This window comes from Centruroides vittatus, unplaced genomic scaffold (assembly GCF_030686945.1).
Source record: "Centruroides vittatus isolate TY-2023 unplaced genomic scaffold, ASM3068694v2 contig_425, whole genome shotgun sequence".
Classification (NCBI taxonomy): Eukaryota; Metazoa; Arthropoda; class Arachnida; order Scorpiones; family Buthidae; genus Centruroides; species Centruroides vittatus.
In genome coordinates, this window is record NW_027122231.1 from 661,269 (window position 1) to 683,616 (window position 22,348).

The 22,348-nt window shown below is 25.5% G+C and overlaps 1 protein-coding gene across 2 annotated transcripts in view; it reads right to left on the reverse strand.

The window, feature by feature from the left end:
• The window catches only part of LOC136976800 (uncharacterized), a 59,185-nt gene extending 39,761 nt beyond the window's left edge, over window positions 1-19,424 (reverse strand). The window contains exons 1-4 of one of the 2 annotated variants that reach the window (XM_067272170.1): window positions 19,304-19,424; window positions 3,120-3,283; window positions 2,726-2,922; window positions 144-273 (exon numbers count right to left, since the gene is read on the reverse strand). In XM_067272170.1, the coding sequence (XP_067128271.1) occupies window positions 144-273; window positions 2,726-2,922; window positions 3,120-3,283; window positions 19,304-19,361 (549 nt within the window). In that variant the 5' untranslated portion in view covers window positions 19,362-19,424. The remainder of the gene's footprint in view (window positions 1-143; window positions 274-2,725; window positions 2,923-3,119; window positions 3,284-19,303) is intronic. The other variant, XM_067272171.1, reaches the window with a different exon arrangement.
• Window positions 19,425-22,348: the final 2,924 nt, after the last annotated feature.

Below are 22,348 nucleotides of genomic sequence, written 5' to 3' on the forward strand. Positions count from 1 at the left end.
TGATTTAGCTAATTCATATATATTTTAACACTGGTATTAATAGTTCAATTTTGTATTATTTCATCAAGATGAATATTGTATTTTTTATTATTAAAAATAGTCTTATCACTTTTTTAATATACTTTAAAAACCCATTCACTTACACTATTCTTTATTAAAGTATGTGGCTTCTCAACAAATTGATCTCTTTGAGCAGTTGAAGCTAATTCAATACTAAGTTTTAATATTGTTTTTCTAATTGGATTATATTGTTCTTTTCCTTCAAATGGATACCTTTAAAATTAAAAAAATGAAATCACAATTAAAATAAAAAAATTAATAAATCAATTTTATAAATTATTTAAAACTTTATATAATAAAAAATTTGAAATTCAACAATCAGAAGACAAGACTGTTCAATATTCTACCAAATAATTGCTATTTTTTCTGTTAATTACATCAATTGTAATTTTCTTTATCTATATATTCATGGGATTATTGCCATTGAAAATTAATAGCTCAAACTCCTAGAGAATTATTCAGGATGGACAACTTCCAGGCAGCAGAAAGCCTGTAAATATGTAGATAGCATATCATAAAAGATAAAGTTAAAAACAGTGATTCACTATGTATTTTACAGAAATGGTTAGGAAGAAAAAAGGCTTAACAGTTCTAAAAATAATCTAGTCTATGACCTTGACAGGAAGTTGATAAAAGTTATTTTTCTTATTATCATAAGGTTAATGTACAGCAGTGTTTATTAATTGAGGACATATTTAATTGCTTTTTTTATTCCTATCATCTTATCATTTGTTTTTTATTAATTATTATACTAATACACAGTTTTATCTTTACATGTGCATTTTACTTATTATTTTGTCTGTAATGACTTCTGCATTTAAATTACTCTTAAGACACGTCTTTGCAATTGAAAATATTTAGTAAGTGTGTATCTTATTTTTCATCAGTAAAATAATTTATGTTTGACAGTCTGATGGCTGACACAATTACGGCATCAGCCTAAAGCTCTGGGATCCAAGATCAAATCCAAGAATATTTTGGAGGTGGTCTGTTCTGGATATGTCAGACCATATCCCTTATCATCCAGATGTCCACATTGTGGCCTGGCAGAACTCATAATGGGTAGATATGATTAAAAATGCTTCCTTAGTGCCCACATAGCAGAAAGTCAAATATAGAAAAATATCTATTACATACTTTTGAAATTTGAAAATTTATTGCTTTTTAAATTAATATTTTGGTCAATAATTTGTTAGTGTCAAAATTTTATAAATTATTTCTTTTACATTAACTTAAAAAGTTGATATCCACAGAAGTCAAATACAAGAAAATAACAACAACAAAAAGACTTAAGTTTGCTTTTACTTTTCTAACCATTAAAATTTAGATTAAGATCTTGCAAGGGCTTCAGATTCACATTTCTACAACATATTGTAGAATGTAAGTAAAAAAGATATGGCTAAAGTTCTCATGATAAGTCTATTGTCTTCCTTGTCTAAGTTTTGATTTCTTTCATTGAGGTAACATGTTGGGTAACTAGCAAATATAATTCAGTATTTTTATTATTTTATTTATATTTTATAAATCAACTTTATAATACTTTGATAAAAGTAAATTATTGTCTGCTTAAATGGTCATATCAATCTCTCCTTAAAATCAACAATATTTAAAAAAGCCAACTTTATTATTTAACTATCATTTTCAAAGTTTCTAATCTCCATGCCCATATAAGGCTTAATAGAACAGAGATTTGAACAATGTAAAATTTGCATGTTTAATGATCTTTTCATTTATTTACCCTTTATATAACCAAGGTAGCAACTTATAAAGTATTTCTGAATATTATAAAGTTAATTATAAATTTATGGTCATATTACAAATATATGTAGGCTGTTTCTTTTTCAATCTCTGACGGTCCATAAAACAAAGACAAGTGTAAATAACAAAATAAATTTATTACCAAAAGTTAGGTACGAACATGGTTACTTTTCAACATAATCATTGTGAAGATTGAAGCATTTGTCTATCTGTGGATGAGCTTTGAAATCCCCTCTTCGTAGAATGTTGCCACCAGTGACTTGAGATGGACCTTAATGTTGTTTTGAAGATCGTCATTAGTCTCGAACATCTGCCCTCCTAGTCACTTTTTCAAAAAAGAGGTGGAAGTCTATCGGCACTAAATTGGGGCTATACACTGGGAGTTTAAAGGTGGTGAAGGCTTCCACCCAGCTTGGAACTTTTTAATGTGTGAAGACTTTCACATCTTTTCTGAACTGAAAACGTGGCTAGAAGGGCAGAGGTTTGAGACTAATGATGATCTTCAAAACAACATTAAGATCCATCTCAAGTCACTGGCAGCAACATTCTATGAAGAGGGGATTTCAAAGCTTGTCCACAAATAGAATGGAATCGAACCTGATGATGACCGTTGAAGACGGCAGAAAACATTCATTTTGAAGTGAATTTTTGCTGGTTTTTCGGTAATTATGTATTTATTTTGTAGATTATTATGGTTACGTGAAATCTAAACAGTTTAAATTTACCAAATTTTAGAATATTTAAATAATAAATAAAAAGTCCAGAACACTAAAACATTAATTAAACAATTGAAGTTCACTATTAGAAATACTGCTGCTAAGGTGAAATATTTATATTTAAAAAGTTATGAAAACTGACTCAATTTGTCATAGCAATTACTTATAATTTTTAAATATATGATACTTACCTATCTAACCAAGATATAAATGATTTTACTGCTAATAATATATCAGAAACAGATGATAATATTAATGTTGATACTCTTTCTTGTTTTCCATTATCTTCTATTGGTCCATTTCTTCTTAATTCATTGTATAAACTTCTTGCTTTACAAGCTAACTTTAATGCTAAGCATTGTAAGTTTTCTGATGTCAAATTATAATGCTTTAAAATAAATGTGATAAAATTCACATAAATAATCATATAAATAAAAATATATTAATTTCAATATTAAAGTTATAAAATATATTCAAATAATGATTCATAACATTTAATTATATGTATAAAATATGAGGACTTAATACACAACTGTACTTTGTATTTAAAAATGAGAACAACATCAAATTAATAAAAATTCTTACCAATAACCTCAATAGATTTATTGCTTCAAGGATAAGTTCTTGGTGTCCTACTTTTGTAATATGTAGATTTGTTAAGTCATCAGGAGTAAGAATTAAAAGATGCTGTCCATCAATATCATTATTCAAAAAAAAGTGAACATATGGCAAAATTGAATCATCCAGACCTGGAAAAAACATTTTTATATTTTTACAATAAATATGTGATATAAAAAAATTTATTTAAATAAAAGAATTATTAAATTAAAAATATTTTTAATTTAATAATTCAAAATTTACCTAAAAATGGTTAAATTTTGTATTCATCAGCTAACAATTTTTTACTACTTACAAATTTTATTTTTTTAATTATATTGATATAATCAAACATCTTTTAAATGTAAGAGTTAAAATTATACAACAAAGTTTACATTAATTATTTGACTCTTCTAAAATAATTTTTTTATTTTATGTTAAATGTATCAGGAAATATTATAGTAATTTAGTAATTAAATTTTTTAGCAAATAATTATTTATATAATATATTTTCTTACTATTCACACACACACACACACACACACACACACACACACACACACACACGGTATATGTGGAGATATATACGAGACCAACATATTGGTCTCAAAACATTCGTATTCCCTTCAACGATGAAATGTTTATTTATACATCTAAATTCATTACAAAGTTTCCATTTATTTGTTGTTTCCTTTCTAAAACAAATAATAGATGATATAATATATTTTTTTAAAAACTACTGAAAATTTCTAGAATACATTCTTACATCCATCTTTTCACATTCCTGAAATTAAATGGAATAAAACTGATCTCATCAGGTTTACTCTTGAAGGAGTATTAGCAATAGGTTATTTACTGCTGAGAGTAATGTGATCACAATAGAGGAAAAAAATAATATACATGTTTGTATTATTCCTTGTAACAGCTGAAGAATTCACAAAGAATGCTTATGTAATAAAACTTTATTTCAGGAACTAGTCCAATATACAATTCCTAAAAATCTAATATAGCTCTTCTAATAATTTTTAATGGACATTCTAAAATTTTACTGTATTTTGTTTTTAATAGTATAACAACTGTCATAAATTATAATGAAAGTGCATGTTATGATGAAACTGTATATTTGTTACATACATACATACAAATCTGAGAACTTTGTTTTATCTTCTTGTGATTTTGAGATATCTCAGAAATTATAGAATTAAATTTCAAGGAATTTTTTAAATTTAAAAATTTTGTTTTCTGTAAGAAATATGCAGAGATTTTCTTAGCATTCATTTTATTAAAACATTATCAGAATAAAAGGAAAATGTTCTTTATTTTTCTTCATATATTAGGATTGTCCATAAAATATGAATATGGAATTTCTTGGATAATCCTAATTGTGAAGTTGTTGAATAATTAACTATTAAATAATATATTTTATCTTCTATATAAGAAATTAGAATTATTATTTATACAATTAGAATTTAAAATCCAGTAATCTTAAGTACAACTATTATACTTCAAATGATTGAAAATAACCTGTATGAAATATCAATGAAATACAAATATTAAAATTATGAATCATTCTAACAAGAAAGAACTGCATTGGCAAAATCAGTCTTTTCGGGACCTCATTATTTAGATTAGCATTCCTGTAGTATGCAATGATGGGGCAGGTGGTTTGCAGGCAGACTTAAATTAATAAAGATTAAAACTTCTTCAATGATGATTCTCTTTTTAATAGTTTACTTCCAATTTAATTATGTTTCCATATGTATTCAAAACGTGTTTTTCATTTATCACGTTACAAATGGTATACTAAGTCCCAAATGTTGGTAATACCAATATAGGTTCTAAAAAAAATTAAGCATACAAAAAAAACTTAGTGGTCTATACAATTTTTTCAATGTTTCACTGGTCCTTGAGCTTAAAAAGTTGAGAAATGCTGACTTAGATGAAACCATCTGCCATCTGAATGTAATAGTGTATATAATATAAAGAAAATAGAGAAGGAAAATTACCAGTAATATTCGAAGTAAACCAAAAAAGTAGTGATCACAAGCTGTTATACTGTAGTATATTTTATTCCCAACAAATTGTTTTCTTAACAAAGATTATATGTAGCTCATAGGATTTTCTTTTTAACTTTAGTGAATAAACTTTAACACATTTAAATGGAATAAAAATATATGTTATCAATATAGTCAACAATATTGCATTACACAATAATAATTTTTATTTCTGTCAGTTAATAAATATTATAGTTTGCTAATAAAAAAATATTAAATGCATTATAAATATTTATCTTATTTCTTTTAATTTACAAATGAACTTATTTTTAATTATTTTTGTATAATATATATAAATAAGCAACATATAAAATATAAATAAATATATATTTATTTATATTTTATATTAAATTTTATAAATTAAGTTTATATCTACATGAAAATAATTCATTATTCTCACAGAAAATATAAGAGCAAATAACAACAATGATTCAGTATCTTACAAGATATGTCATATGACAATATTGTATTTCAGATAATATATTTATTGTAATATCAATAATCATATTTAGCATTTGAATGTGCTTTTTAAATAATTATATTTAATTATTTATATATGATTAACTTATATTCTTCATAACTTGTCACTTCATGCAGAAATTAATTTTGTATTAACATTATGAGATGTAAATTTTATATAATAATTTTTATGCTGAAAGTGTATTTGTATCAAAAATGGAAATAAAAATACTTTTAAAAATTCTTTATTTTTAACTAATTAAAATTTGAGAAAATTTAAATTTGTTAGATGAAATTTGGTTTTAAAATCAAAAAATTTAATATTTTTAAAATGAAATAATTCTGTTTAAATAATTATATTGTATGATTTAGAAGCCATAACTTATACTGTGGTAAAAACACATCACAATATATCATTTTTTGAGGCATGATTGCTTGCTTATTCCTTAATTTAAAAAAAGTTTTTAATATGTCATGACTACATAATTAGTGGCTTATTTTACTTTACTTTGAAAAATATGACATTTGAATTAAATATTGTAATATGGTAGAGCGTCACTTATCCAAATCAATTGGGGACTGGAGTTGTTTGGATAACTTATTTTTCGGATAACCGATTACGTACGAGAAAATATATTTACTTATCCCATGTTGAAATTTTTCTCTGTTGCATGTCACTATGCATTGAATTTTCGTCGATGTCAAGCCCAACAGAAATCTTTTAAAATAATAATCGTGGCTATTGTATTGTTAAAAATTATTTCTTTATTTTGTACAAGCAAAATAAATATATTGAAAAAATATAAAAACGAAAAAATTATATTTTGGAAGTTAATCTAGTATCAAAAAGGTTCGATTCAGCACAACACAGTCTGACTGGAACGTTTCGGTTGATTGGTTTCGGATAAACGACGCTCTACTGTAGATTAAAGTCTATAGACTACAACTGAAGTTTTATCATCAATTACAGAAAGCAAAATAAGTACTTTGACCATTTGTTTGTCCACATATTTAACAAGTATAATGAAGAATCATTTCTCTCTCTCAACAAACTGAACCAAAAAATGTATATTCTAAATTTAAGTCAAAATACATCACAAGACAGAATTAATATTTTTTAAGATTCAACATTTTTTAATAATAAGGTTATAGTATTATAGCTTTTAACAAATATTTTAATAATAATATAAAATAACAATAATAAACATTACAAAAAAATAATACATTCTTATTGCACACCTTTTGTTAAAGTTGTTGTGGTTAGTAGTTAAATAGACATAATTCATACAATATATTTGATAAACAATAATAAATTCCAAAGTGACTTTTGTCTATTCAAAACTCAAATATCTAAAATTTCTATATATATACAGTGAGTGATTGGTTAATGAATGTAATCTGTTCCAAAACTTTTTCAGAACAATTTGGATTGCTTTTCTCTCTTTTTCAGAATTTTTCAGAAGTAATTAATAGCATTGTAATTGTAGAGATCCCTAAGCCTATTAACCTCAACCTGGTTTGGATGCCATTCTAAGACCATTGTTTTGACATCCTCCCACTTCAAAAGATGTTAATAGCAGATATCGGCATTAATCCTCTTTTTCAGAAGAAAACATATCTTGCTGAGTTTCTTGGTGTTTTTTATTCAAGAGTTTTTGGCATTCTTCTGTCATCAGATCAGTTTCAGGTCCTATTATAAGCTCTTCAATGTTATATATTTCTCAGTTGTAATTTCTGTTACTCCTTTAGCTGCTTGAGTCTTCTTCATTATACAGTATCTTTCTTAGATAAAATTGAACTGCAGCCTACCATAGACCTGTTCAAGCCATACTGCCCAGCAACATCAGACATCTTCTGCACACTATACTTTTGCTATTATACTCTAACATTTTGAAAATAAAAACCGACGCAAAACTTAATGAGTGCCTGCCTGACAGTCTCGCAAATACTATAAAAGAATTGCTTCTGCCAGAAAAATAAAAGGCTGGAGAGTTTCAAATTTTGGAGGAATTCTAGTCGATCAGTATATATTGGGTTGAGTGTCAATATCAACGTCTCCTGCACTCCAAAAAGTTTCAAATTGTTGCCAGGGAAGACAAGGGAAGACCAATCAGTATTCATTATTTTACGTTGCTTCTTCTTGTGTTTGTTGTCCAAACATAAAAATCTTTCACGAAAGAATTCATTATCTGATTTGTTCGTTAACTGATCACCCACTGTTTATATATATATATATATATATATATATATTTATTTCTCATAGAAAACAATGAATTTACCTAAAAATCTATTTTTAGTCTTCAAGCTCAAAAAAATTTCTTGAAATTTAATGTTATAATCTGCGAGATATTTTTATTTATTGAGATTTCTCAAAAGAAGAAAAAAAAAGTGTTCAGAACTGTATGTATGTAACAAATGGAAGTGCTTATTATGACGAAACTGTAAGATATATTTTATGTGACATAGTTATAACTATTAAAAACAAAATACATACATTAAAATTATAGTCATTTATTAATATGCATATATCAATATATTAAAATACAGTACAGGTAACCCCCGTATAACACGGCACTTCTATAGCACGGATTCATTCTGACACTGTTCGAGAATTGGGTAAAACCCTCGTACAACATGAAATGCAATAAATTTTTACATACTTAAGTACAAATAGTTCACGAAATAATAATTTTTGTGAACTATTAGTACTTAAGTATGTAAATTTTCTTTTCCCACCTTCTGTCGATACACATGGTCCTTCTCGAAACTTGTTTCAATGTTGCCAGATCTCGACGCTTCTGCTTTTGCTGTTGCCAGATATTATTCTCTTATTCTATACTTGCTTTATTCTTCATAAGTGCTTAGTACCATATAAGGAAATTTATAAAGATCTTTTAACTAAAAGCAAGCAATCTAAAATTACATACTTTTTGCAAAAGGTAAAGCATGGATCTGAAGATAATGCAGAAAAATGCTCAGAGAATAAGGATAACTTGCCAAAAAGAAAACGCCCTCGGTTAATAGTGCTTAGTGATGATGAAGAAGACATTGTTTAATTTATATTCATATGTATCACTTAAGAAAATTTTAATAAAGATATTTATAGAAGTGTCAAACACAAAATCATCAATCAGTCAATCAAATCAATCAATCAAAGATATTTATCTTAATTATGAAAATATAATACCATGTTTTTTAATTTTTGGAACCTAACCCCTCTTTTCTTACTAGTTCTTTGTTTCGTATAACACAGATTCACATAACACGGCAATTTTTTGGAACATAACTCCCATGTTGTACGGGGGTTAGCTGTATATGCATACAGTGTATTTTGGATTATCAATAAGTTTCATAAAATTCTTATGTAGAGCTACTTTATTATATATAAAATTTGATAAAATATGTTAAAATTATTTAATTTTATACACTTTGCTGTTTGAGAGAAAGTTTAAAAAAATACATATCTCAAATAACAAAATAAAAACTGAAAATAAAATTTAAAAATCAGTACTGAAATCCATAGCATGGGTAAAAATAGCAGTGATGCAGTGTAGTAAGTTGTTCAAATTTTAGAGAAAAACTTTATTAAACTTAATTTCTACTGGAAACCAAAAAATTTCTCAATTAGCTACAAATTGCCAAATAAGTAACCTGACCTAATTATACTGAAATGCAAAATTCTGTGAAATAAGTATAACACATTTATGGATAAAAACTATACAGGCTGGACAATAAAATAATCAAATAAAATATCATAGAGATAAAACATAAAAGAATTCATTATCTGAATAGACTATTGGAAATATTATCTCTGTCTGATTGTCAAGATAAATCTTTCAAGAAAATAAATATACCATGTCCTCACTTACATGAACACATCATCATTTTGGGAGGAAGGATTACTTTCTATACTTGTTTCAGCACCCTGAAAAATCAAAGTACACATTTTTTGCTTGCTAAGAATGTGATACTTGGATGGTATAGAATGGCAGTTTCATTGGTCAGGTACACAGAAATTGATGTTTTTCAACAAAAAAATAGTCATTGGCTTCTGTCTGAACAAGAAGGTAATTCAAAACATCTAAATTTTTTCTAATGTTAACCATAATGTCATTTGCAGCCAAATATCAAATGGTAACAGCCAATTAATCAAATTTAGCAAAAAAACAGAGCACATATTTAGACTTAGCAACCTTGAAAAACCCTAAAAACATATTTTGTGCTCAACTTGGTATTAAATAATTTTCCTATTTGAATGCCACTATCCTGCTGGACAGATGGGGTCTAATGTGGGTGGGGTTGAAGTTAACATGACTAAAAGTAGTCATTGACCTCGTTGTGGATAAAAGGACAATATATGAAAAGTTTCATTTGCTCAAACCATGTCAAAATGTGTAAAAAACAAACTTTCTTCTTTTATATTAGATTAACATACAAAACAAAAAATTATTTATTACAAAATTAAGCAATTGGCATATAAAAGAATTATATACATTCAGTTCAATTTTTTAGCAAATAGCTTAAATAGAATATAGTAAAATGATTAATTTTAAGACTGATGTTTCTAATATTGATAGTGTGCCTAAATGACAGACATTTCAATATCTTGGTGTATGTATAAAACAGAATTTCTTTCTCTGTCAATTAAGTAAATATATTCTTTTTTATCTTGTACTTTCTTATGATGATTGATTAATAAAGTTAAAAACATTAAATTTTTAAATAAATTTACTGGCTTAAAATATCTATTTTTCAATAGAATTACATAACCAGTTTTTTTCATTCCAATTTAACTTCAATTTGTTTTTTATTTTAAACTATTTAAATTTTATTGTCCATTATATATTTTTCCATTTTTTAATATCTTATTTGAAAATACGATACATGATTTATTGATTCAGATAATATTTTTAAGAATTTCAGACTATTTTCTTGTAAGAATATTTTAAATATTCCTAATGTATCACAATGCTCTATTTCAAAGAAAAATTTTTAGATTTTCTGACTTCATTAACTTCTTCTCCTACTGTGATATTTTTATGGTGTCTTTATTTTTTAGCCTGTTCCTACAGGAATCTTCAATTATACATACCATATTTTACAGACTATAAGACAACCTGAATTTTTAAGCAATTTTTCGAAGAAAAAAGTGCGTCTTATAGTCCGTAAAATACGGTAGTAGTCAACAGTTAAATATGAAAATATCTTTATTTCATAGTACCACATAATTGTTTAATACATTGTCTTTTGGAATAATAAAAATATTATTATTAATGGTGAAAAACAATTATTATTAAGAATATTTTTGTTTAATTTAATCCAGATTTTCCATCATCATCTTATATATATAAAAATTTGTGAAAATAAAGCACAATAAATTATTTGTTTCCTTTTTTCTTGTTAATTGGTAGATGAATAAGTCTACCCATTAACAGTAATTAAAAATTCTATCTCACTATCTACATACAATAACAAAATTTATATTACTTGGAAGCATTAAATATACAGGCATTATTAAAATAAAAGTTTATAAAATATCTCCTCTACACAATTGGAATAAACTCTTAAAAATCTTATCTAATAATTGTAAAAGGTTAATGTAACCCTTGGTGCCAAGATGGCGCTCATCTCTGATTCCAGCAAGGAAACAGTGGGACGCACGTTCTAACCTAACCTAACCTAACCTATTCTAATAATTTGGTTGCTAATAATTACAGTAATTTATTACCGTAATTATTAGCAACCAATAATTTGTTTTTACATTAACCTTGTAAAAACAAATAATTTTATTTTTAAGTTAAAAAGATTATTCAAAAGCTGTTTAGAGAAAAACCATCATCTCTAATTTGTCTTATAATTATGAACTTAAAAATTATATATCAATAAATTATGCCTTCATTCTCTAGTAACTGAAACAGAAAATTATTCAGACTACTGAACTTTGCAGTTACATTTGGATTTATGAAAATAAAAAGCATTATAATTTCATACAGATATCAAATATAAAAAATTATGGTCAATATACAGATTTCAAGTATTTATTCTAATTAAACCTATTTATAGATTTTTAAAAAAGATTAATAATAAATCATATAAATTTCTTATATTAATTATAAATTTTAATTTTAATAATTTTATTTTCTATTAAACTGGAAATTTGGAGCTTTGATCTAGTCGATATATATAGTAACAAAATCACAACAAAAAATACTAAATCTATTAACAAATATTTACAAGCATTTGTGATGTAGTTTTCATAAAACATTTATTATATAAATGTTTATTTCCTTTCATATCGCATTTACTTCCTCGTTTAATCACTTAATTATCACTTTTATATATTACATTTACTTTTCAGTAAAATATACATGCATTTATTTGAAGATAAAAACATAAATTATTAGAAATTCTCAAATATAATACAGTACAAATTTTCCTTTAAGAAAAGAAATGAAAATATTAGTTGAAAGTAATTAAATCTTATTTACTGTTTAGTGTTTTTAGTGTTTTAATGAATCACTTTTAATTACTTTCTAAAAGATAATTAATCCTCATTTAAATTTTTTAGATATAATTAAATGATAAAAATTTATAAATCCATAATTAAGACATTTATCTTCAACATGTTTTAGATAAAAAAATTTGATAAGTGTTTTGAATAACTCTATTCATGAATTTTGAATAGTAGCTCTAAAATATTCTGTATAATATATATATATGTCTGTGTGTGTGTCTGTATAGTTATCATCTTTCAATTTCAAAAATTATTTTTACATTATAGGCTTATTCCTTTCAAATTTTAAATGTTAAATTTACACCAGATATTAGGACTAAATGCATTCACTAAATATATGAGTAATGGAATTTGTGTTTTGATTTCAATACTTTTAAATTTATCAGTTCAAATTACTTTTTTTTCTATGTAAAGACAACTCTAATTATACTGTTTTAATTTTTATTCATTCAGTTTTTACACTACATAATTAAGATATTAATACAAAGTCTGATTATTATTACAATTTAACAGGAAAAAAAATCACAAGAAAAATTTTATTAAAAATTATAAACCTCCTTTATGAAAAAAATTGTACAATATCATCAATATTAACTTCTTTTTTAAATAAACGATTTCTGATATTTTCTTAGAATTGTTATTATGCAATGTTTTAACTATTTTCAGTTCAAATATTCACAAATAATACTTTATATTTTTTACCTATTTAGAAACATCCATATTTAAGAAAAGATTGACACTATTGATGTCTAAATGCATCTTTTGAATTAAAACACTAGCATAAAACAGATTATAAAAAATTTTATTTTTTACAATAGCTAAATTAAATAGATTTTTTATTTCATATACAGTCAAACCTGTTTTTATGCGGGGGATAGGGACCGCATTAAAAAAAACGCATTAAAAAAAATCTCACGAAACTTCACGAATGGCTGTAAATAATAGTTTTCGCAACACAATTAAAAAAATAATTTTTTTTATGCGGTCAACAGGGACCGCATAAAAAAGTCTCACATAGAAAATAACTCAAAACCGTACGAAATAGAATTTATTGACAACAGATGTCAGCACTTGACTGCATCGTCTGGTCTATCGTCTGTTTTACATATTTTTGTCCAGGTGGTGTTTTGTTGACTTAAAAAGTAAATTATTTCATTTTTCGCATATTCATGCAATAATATTACTATAATAAGTGCATTTATGCTATAATAAGTTTATTTAGCTATAATAAGTCAACGTAAGACATGACGAATCGCACGAGACTAGTCGCCAACTATACCGCACAAATTAAAAATTCGCATTAAAAAAATCGCACAAATAAAAATCGCACATAAAAAGAGCGCATAAAAACAGGTTTGACTGTACTTATAAAAGCAAGCATATTGGCTAATGCATCTTCATTGCTGTATATAATTTGTTTTAAGTATATTATACAAATAGAATATTTAAAAAATAAATTTTATTTCTTTATAATTTGGTTGAAACTCTTGCACTAAATTTCCAAATCATCTTTTGATTTGGCTTTCATAATGAATATCAGTTTTACATTCATGATTCCATATCATAATACTCTGTAACTGTTTCTCAACCTTTTTTGACCTTTGGCTTGAAAGGAGTCAAAGGTCAAAAAAGGTTGAGAAAGCTTAATATTTTTCTGTGGTCCCGCATAATAGTAGCTCAGAAAAAAGTAAAAATTCCACCACTTTTAAACATTAAAAACTGGATTTTTAATTAAATAATTATAGCAAATTTCTTATGAACTACATACATATGCAGTTATTATGCATTTATTTTTAAAAATAAAACATTTAATAAACTGACACATGACGACTAAAATCAATAGATGTAATCATAAATTTTTACATAAATTTGGTATATTTGCAAACCCTTGAATTTCTCAACACAAGGAAAAATGGACTTGTACCATTTTCATAATAAAAAGTCAATATGTAAGTTATCAAATGTATGAGTTTGCATTGCAAATGACATTGTTAACATTAAATAACATAACTTTCAACCTTCAAATTCAAAACATGTGTACTACAGTATTACTATATATAACTGTTATTTTTAAAAATACTTAAGATTTAGTTCCACACTCAATTTTATGCCAATTTAAGAGGCAAACAAATGGTGGTGCTAAATTGAAGTTTCACAGTACAGATATCCCTTGCTTAATGCAAGATTTGATTAACGTGCAAAATTAATTGCTGCAATCCATTTTTATACATAGCAGAAATTTAAATTAATTTGGCTTTAACAGCTGTCTTTACTTATCATAGATATGTTTTTCTCGGCAAATATGGTGTTGGTGAATTTGCTATTTCTGTTTACGAAAATAAAAATACTTGTTATTAACCAAAAATTTGTTCTAGCGGGTGATGATTGTTTAGTCCAGTACCGAGGTACCTCTGTATTTGATTAATGTGATTTTGATATATGCAGTAACATCAAGGGATTAATTAAACATGTTAATCAAGGGATACTTGTATATGCATTGTATACATCTACATGCAATAGACCTATATTGTGATAGTAAGATCCTTCAAAAAATAACAAAAATGACATGTTTGCATACACCTGCAAGATTCAACATGTCTTTGTCTACAAGAAACAAATTTATGTTTATTGTCTGATAACAATAAAACATTTTATCTTTGAAATTGTGTTATAAAATTTACTTTTGTATTTTATTTAAGCATAATATTTTAATAATTTACATATATTTCTCTAATAATTTACTTATTGAAGTTTAATCCTTTTTATATAAATTAATTTGAATACTGGGATATTAATGGATGATGTATGGAATGACATCATATATAAGAATAAAAGTACAATGTTATGCAATGTTGGTTGATTGTTATTGTGATTGATGTTGGAGAGCCCAAATATTGGTGTAAACTGTGTCATAAATTGTACCTTTGTAAGTGATTTATTTTAGCATTTTACATCTTTGTTAAAAAATTTTAACTGTACATTACAATTTTATTGTATATAGACTGAAGAGGGATTGGTGAAAACTCCAATGTAAAATGTATTTAAATAAAATATCTGTAAATTAAATCTTCTGAATAATTCTTGAACTTCGGTGAGCATTGGATTCGAAGGATATAACATTTTTCATTCATCTAAAAAACCCTCTTTTAAGTGGTTATAAAAGTGAATTTTTATATAATTTTAATATTTTATTTTGACTGTGGCCCCCAAAAGTTGATTTCTGGCTTGTGGTTTCCTTAAAATGTTCTGTGGTCCCCAGTTGAGAAACACTGCTCTAGAGCAGTGTTTCTCAACCGGAGACAACTTCCAAACACTGGCCCACAAAAAAATATTTCAATGTACTGACATTGGTGAAGTTGATTATGACTGCATCAAAAAAAGGTTAAGAAACATTGATATAGAGAGTGTTTCTCAATGGACTAGTTTTATTTCCCAGCCATTATGCATATATAACAAGGGAAAGTATTGAGTTGTATCAAATTTGACCCCCTAGTTTTTGCAAATCTCCATGTTTTGAAACTTCTTAAACCAAAAAAAGTTGGAAAAAAAAAAATTAAAAAGTTCTATGAATTTGTGTGTGTTGGCATCAATTTTGTTTAATATTTCAGGATGGGGTAAAGATTAAGAAACAAACTTTGACATGGTAGCTTGTATATGAGGGACATTGATGCTATCAAACAGGTAGGTTACAGAATTTATTTAAGATGGCATATTTTATTTAGTTCTTTCATGATTTTGTCCAAAAGAGAGGGGTAGCCATCAACTAAACTGGTATTCAATAATCAACAAGAGACTAAAAGTTAGTGAAGAAAATAGAACACAAACAATTTTAGAGGATATCATAGTAATAAAAGTATAATCAAAAGTAATAAAATAACATGTTTTTGAAAGATTTTCAGAGTTTTTAAATAATTTTATTAACATAATAAATAAAATTATGAAATTTTAAGTGAAATCTCATTGTAACCCAGTAATAAACTATTTGCATACCAGTAATGGTCTGCAAGAACAGTTTAAGCAGCACTGCTCTAGCAGTAACGTGTTCATAAAATACTTGCAGTCTAGATTATATATACTGTATTAGTATTGTTTGATATTGTATAAATTTCACTTCTTTCTGGATTATTCCATTCGTCTCTATTATTAATCAATAACTTTTGCAGAAAAGGACCAACATTTTATTAGTATAGCATGTATCTTAGTCTAATAAGATACAGGATAAATGATTTACTATAGATCAATGGTCATTTTGCATCACACAAACAGTTAGAATAAGAAAGGTCTTTCACTTTAATCAATAGAAATTGAAATTTTGATTCCAATAATCATTTTTCCACACTTTTTTTTTTAACCAAAATTTAGTCTTTAATTTGAGTCCCTGCTGTTGATGAGTATAAGAATATTTCACTTATTTAAGATAGAATAACCTCACTAACATAAGATGTAAACTGAAAGAAATCTGTTAAATATGAATATAGTAAAAACTTTAGTTTTATACATAAAGAAAATACAAGTTTATTTCCAATTATTTCTTTCAGATGTTAATGTAAAGTTTACTGTGTTTATTTCTTCCAATAAAAACTAAATATACAGTGAAACGTCAATATACTACTCTCCTTTTAAAATACCAATGAATACTTCTTAATGCATCTTCCCCATAAATGTTTGCTAACCATTCACTAACTATGAATCACTAAATGCACAATTTTGCTTTGCAAATAATATTGTATTATGAGATTTTCAAATTCTCAAACTCAAAACTTATGTGCAGACCTCATTACTACATATAGTTGTTATTGTTGGAGAACCTAAAATTTAACCTTGTACTCAGTTTAATACCAGATTTAATGGAAAACAAATGATGGTATAAGAACTGAAGTTTAAGTATATATCTAAAGCTAGAATACTTTGTTGTTATATACAATGAATTTTGGAATGGTACATGAAAAGAATTTCTTTGTTTCATCCAAATATATTAAAAAATCATTTAGGTAACAAAACCAACATAAAGAAATGGTTGGGTATGGCAGTATAACACATCAATAATCTGCCAAGGAAAGATGCCTCTTGGGAGAACGGTCTATAGGAAATTGGTCCTTATTTAGGTATTAGGTGACTACATGGAAAACTCTGTGTGTACAGCCTTATGGTCAAGTGCAAACTCACCATCAATAACCAGTGTTCAGTGATTTTATCTACTCAGCTACTTTAGACTGAGGTTTCAGAAATTTAAGGGATTAATGGTTACTCTGAAGAAAAATTAATTCTATTAAACTGTTATTATGCTATGCTACTATTTTTTTTTTTTTTACAAAACTGTTAAATTAGTTACTATACTGAAAATGAATGAAACTGATCATTATTGTGTGGTTATACATGACATTGTAAATAAAATTAATAAGTTAAATTATTTGCAAAAAAATTTACAAACAACAATAATTTTTTTACTTATAACAACCAAAAACAATAAATTTGTAATGACAATTAGAATAACAATGCTGTAAATTTTTAATTTAATAGCACTTGTACAAAGCATTAATTAACTAATTTGTATGCTAACAGAGTGCTGAGTTGAAAACATTAATAACTAAACAACTAAGAGTTATTGCTTTTCTTTTTGATTATCTGCTTTGATGTTTCACTTCTGGACTAACATTAATTGGAATAACAGAATTCTTAAATTGATCAGTCATTCCAATTACTATATGAAACTTTAAATAGAAACAGATAAGTTATTTCACATAATAATCAAACAAATCACATTGAAGGAAATAAATATAAAAACTTGCTGTTTGCATTCTAATAATGATTCAAACAATTTTATAAAATTAACATTTTCATGTACTTATTAAAATGTTAAGTTATATAATCATTGAATGCTACAATTATCCATTCCATTCTATGGTATTCTCTATTCAGTGTTAAAACTTAACATAAAACAATAAGTTCAGAAACTTTGTCATATTTTTCTACATTAATGTAGCTTTCACCAATCTTATTCTAATCATTCCCTTGTGTTTCTTTCCATTTCTTCCTCGATTTTCCTCTTTTTCTTTCTAGTTTTGCCTTGAACAACCATCTTTAGTAGTTGTTCTCAAAACCTTCTAGCTACAGTTATATTTAACTATTATTTTAATACCTTATCATGTACTAAGTGGATTGAGAGATATCAAACTAAATATATACCGACTTTCAATTTTTATATTAAGCATTCGTAAATTCAACATCTTAAAATTTTATTCAAACATTTATAGCATAATTAACAATAAATTTTATTCAAACATTTGTAGTATAATAAATTTTAGAGCTAGAAATACAGTTCCTATTGAAAATGCTGTTAGAAAATAATTTTACATATGAAATTTTTGTATTTAAATTTTAAATAAGGCAATTTTAAATAAAATCTTGTAACCCGAGAAGTAAAACTGTTTTAATCTCGAAATTTCGCATCGAAATTTGTGTAATTTTAGAAATACAACTGCATTTAATGTGACGAAACAACTTTCATTCACATAGAGTTAAAACAAATAACGATAAAGTTTAAAATACATTTTTTAATTGTTGTTATACAATACACTGCAAGGAGACACAAGAATAAATTCATAAAACATCCTGAAATTATTTTTCTAAAACTTTCCCCTCTCTAACATATTTTTTGAATAAAGAACTGTCTTATATATTATTATGTATCGTTCCATAATATATTTATAATAAATGTTTAGTGTTTATATCGAGCGTTTAATACATATATATATATGAATTAAAACGTCAAAAACAGATGAAAGAGACTCTAAAGAGTTAATATAAATGTTATACCTGACAGTAATGATTACTGTCAAAATACCGAATCATTTCCTGATAGAAAACTATAAACATGCAAGTAATGCAATCAACCATAACCTGTTTGTGACATCATCGTAAGAAAACTCATTGAAACTGAAAGTTACAGGAAAAAGTCACAAATCATATTTTATCTCGCGCTGTTACGTCATAACATTTGTTAGGTTCGATATGAATACACACGGTTTACGGATGGGAAAATCTAACACTCGTATCGATTTACATTTACTATACGCGACAACTGTTGAAAAAGCATAGAAATCTATAAACGGAACGTAAGCCGATTATATTAATAAAATGATTACCTTTTAACCAATCTCCAACATGTTTGGGCGTCCATTCTGCGATGTTGATATACGCCATGTTTAAGGTCTGCTCCCGAAGCGATGACGCAGTGTTGCCAGATGGGTGCCGAATTTACTATTATTTTTTCTTTTTATCTTCCTTTAAAACGAGATATAACAGGTTTATATTAAACATTGTGCGATTACTCATCGAAATTCAATGATTTATCAAAAATGTACTTTGATACATTGATTAATTTGGATAAAAAAACCTTTGTATTCTAAGCAGGAAATAATATATTTAATCAAACAATTACATATGTTTTCATCCAGTTAGATTTTCAATTTATTAATAATTAAAAACAAACTTATTATATGTTTCAAGCAAATGAATATATAATTTATTTGAAAGAAAATGTATAATACTTCTGAATAAGAAAACGTACTAAATGAATAAAGCCCTAAGATTATTTTTTTAAGTTTATATATTAAGCTAAAGTTATATTTTATGACTTACATAACTATTAAATTTCCATCATTTATTAATCTACAGACAAAGATAAACTTTAAAAAAGATAAAATCGGCAATTTTTTAATAGTTATTTCTTCGGCTACCAGATGGCAGAAACAAAGTTTCTGACAAAAATGTGTTCCCTTTTTTTAAAGTATTTCTCTCGTCATTTAAAATTAAATTCTCATAAAATAATTAATAAGTAATTTTGTAACTTTTGGGGGAAATTCGAGCTTATCTTTACGTATTTTCCCCCCTTTTTTTAGAATTAAATTATGTGAACATGAACCTTCTAACATTGCCAAATTATATATAGAGAAATAATTACTTTTTTAAATATGTTTGACGTTAGCTGGAAAAATATATATTTACTAAACGAAAAGTAATCTAATGCACTTGTGACAACAAAACAAGGCTAAGTATAGATCAATATTTTTTGAAAAATATACATGATTTATTACGCAGGAAGTTGACTGTAGAAGAGATTCTTTTATTAATATTTATAAAATTGTCATATAAATAAAAAAATTGCGTATATTTATATACAAAAGTTCGCTTTAAAGATAAGTTTATAGAAACAGGAAATTTATATAGAGTAATAATGAGTAATAGAGCAATTAATTGTAAATTAAATATTCATTTTCAGGTATCAATTATGTATTTGTAAATATGTGTAAAATATAGGATATTTTATTTTATAAATATAAGTACAATAAAGCTTTAAATTTAAATTGTTTTTTTTATTATTTTAATATATAGAAAATTATTCTAAAATCTACTCACATTGGCTACATCTTAAAAAAGTTAATTGAAAAGTCAAACTGGTGTTTTTTACTTTGCATGTAAACACGAATCGCTGTAAACAGGAGTCACGTGTAAAACTGAAAGAAAAAATTCCAACAAAAGTTATGAAAAGTTGAAGTTAACTACTGGATATATGTTTTGCTTCCAATTATAAAAATCTTAACTACCGAATAACTTAGTAACTATATACAGGAAGCGGCATGTTTCCTATACTCAAAAGCAAAGGGGAAATACCTTTTTTTAATATTAGAGGAAACGACATATACTTAGAAGAAGAAAAAAAAACAAGAATCGGTTTGTTGAAATGTTACATGTGGGCATCCTTCCAAACATTTTTTTTTTTCTTTGAAATACCACTTTGTAATATCATACTGTATTTATTTACATCGTTAACAATGATCGTTTCTATACAATTAATTTTATTAAAAAAAGTTATTGAAATAATTTTGACGATAAAACTGATTTTATTACAATCTTTATCTAAACTTTTAAAATACATATTTATTCTGATATGTGATAAGTAATTAAATATAGTAATGAGTTAAAGTATTCTTACATTTTAAATTTATTAATAATTAAGTGAATACATATAAAACTCTTTCCTATTTAAAAAACAATGAAAATTTGATCTTAATTTTGTAATCCCAGTGAAACTTTTTTACGTATCTATTTGCATCTTAACAAGTAATTAATTTGTTTATTATACATAAGAAAGTAAAGTTAGATAACTCTTGATTGTGATTGATGCATTATTTGTTTTATAAAATAATATTTGAAAAAAAAAAGGAATTTGTATGTAAAGACGTGGAAAAAAAATTAAAATGAATGATGTAAACAACTCACTTAAGTTAGAATTTGATTAATGATAATGGCTAGAAAAAATAGGAACGGATCAAGTTCAACTCAGATTCTAATTCAGTGTACCGTAACAATAAAAAGATTTCAGTTTAACACTATTTAACACGTTATGCAATATGCATCTTTTACATAAATTCATAATGGACTACTGGATGTAAACTCTATAATTATGAGTCACTCCCCCAAAATAATTCAATAATTAAAATGAAAATAAATGTTAATCATTGGCATTATAATAAACATGTTTATTTGACATTTTTAAATAAATGTTAATATTTACAAATCTTAAGATTAATATATAAATTTCTTATTTACAATATTATAATATGAGAATATACGATATAACAAGGCTGAGAATAGTTTATAAAAATGATTTTATGAATATATTTGACGTAAATGGAACAGTTTACAGTAATAAAATTATATACATACAATGTAATATAATATACCAATGACAATATATTATTCGTCATACTATTTATAGATTTATAAACATGTTTAAGCTATAAACAATTTTTATACATCTGCGTAGAAATAATTTAATTCGAGCTCCAATAAAATTTTAAACTTTTAAAACTTAATAAATCATTCTAATTATTAAAACACTGGCTGGAAAAAATTTTAAAAAAAATGATTTCATATTTTAAGATAAAGTTTGAAAGTATTTACGCTTACAACTTAAGTAATTAATTAAGATTGTATAACACTTTTTATTTATATGCATTATTAGCAGCTATTAAATTACAATGAAATACAACGAATGGCTATTAAATGTAATAAATTTTCCAAAAATTTAATATAAAACATCTACAAAAAATGTATTTATATACAACATAAACCGTACTTTTTACAAATTTTTATGAAATTTTTCGAAATATATATACGTGATAAAC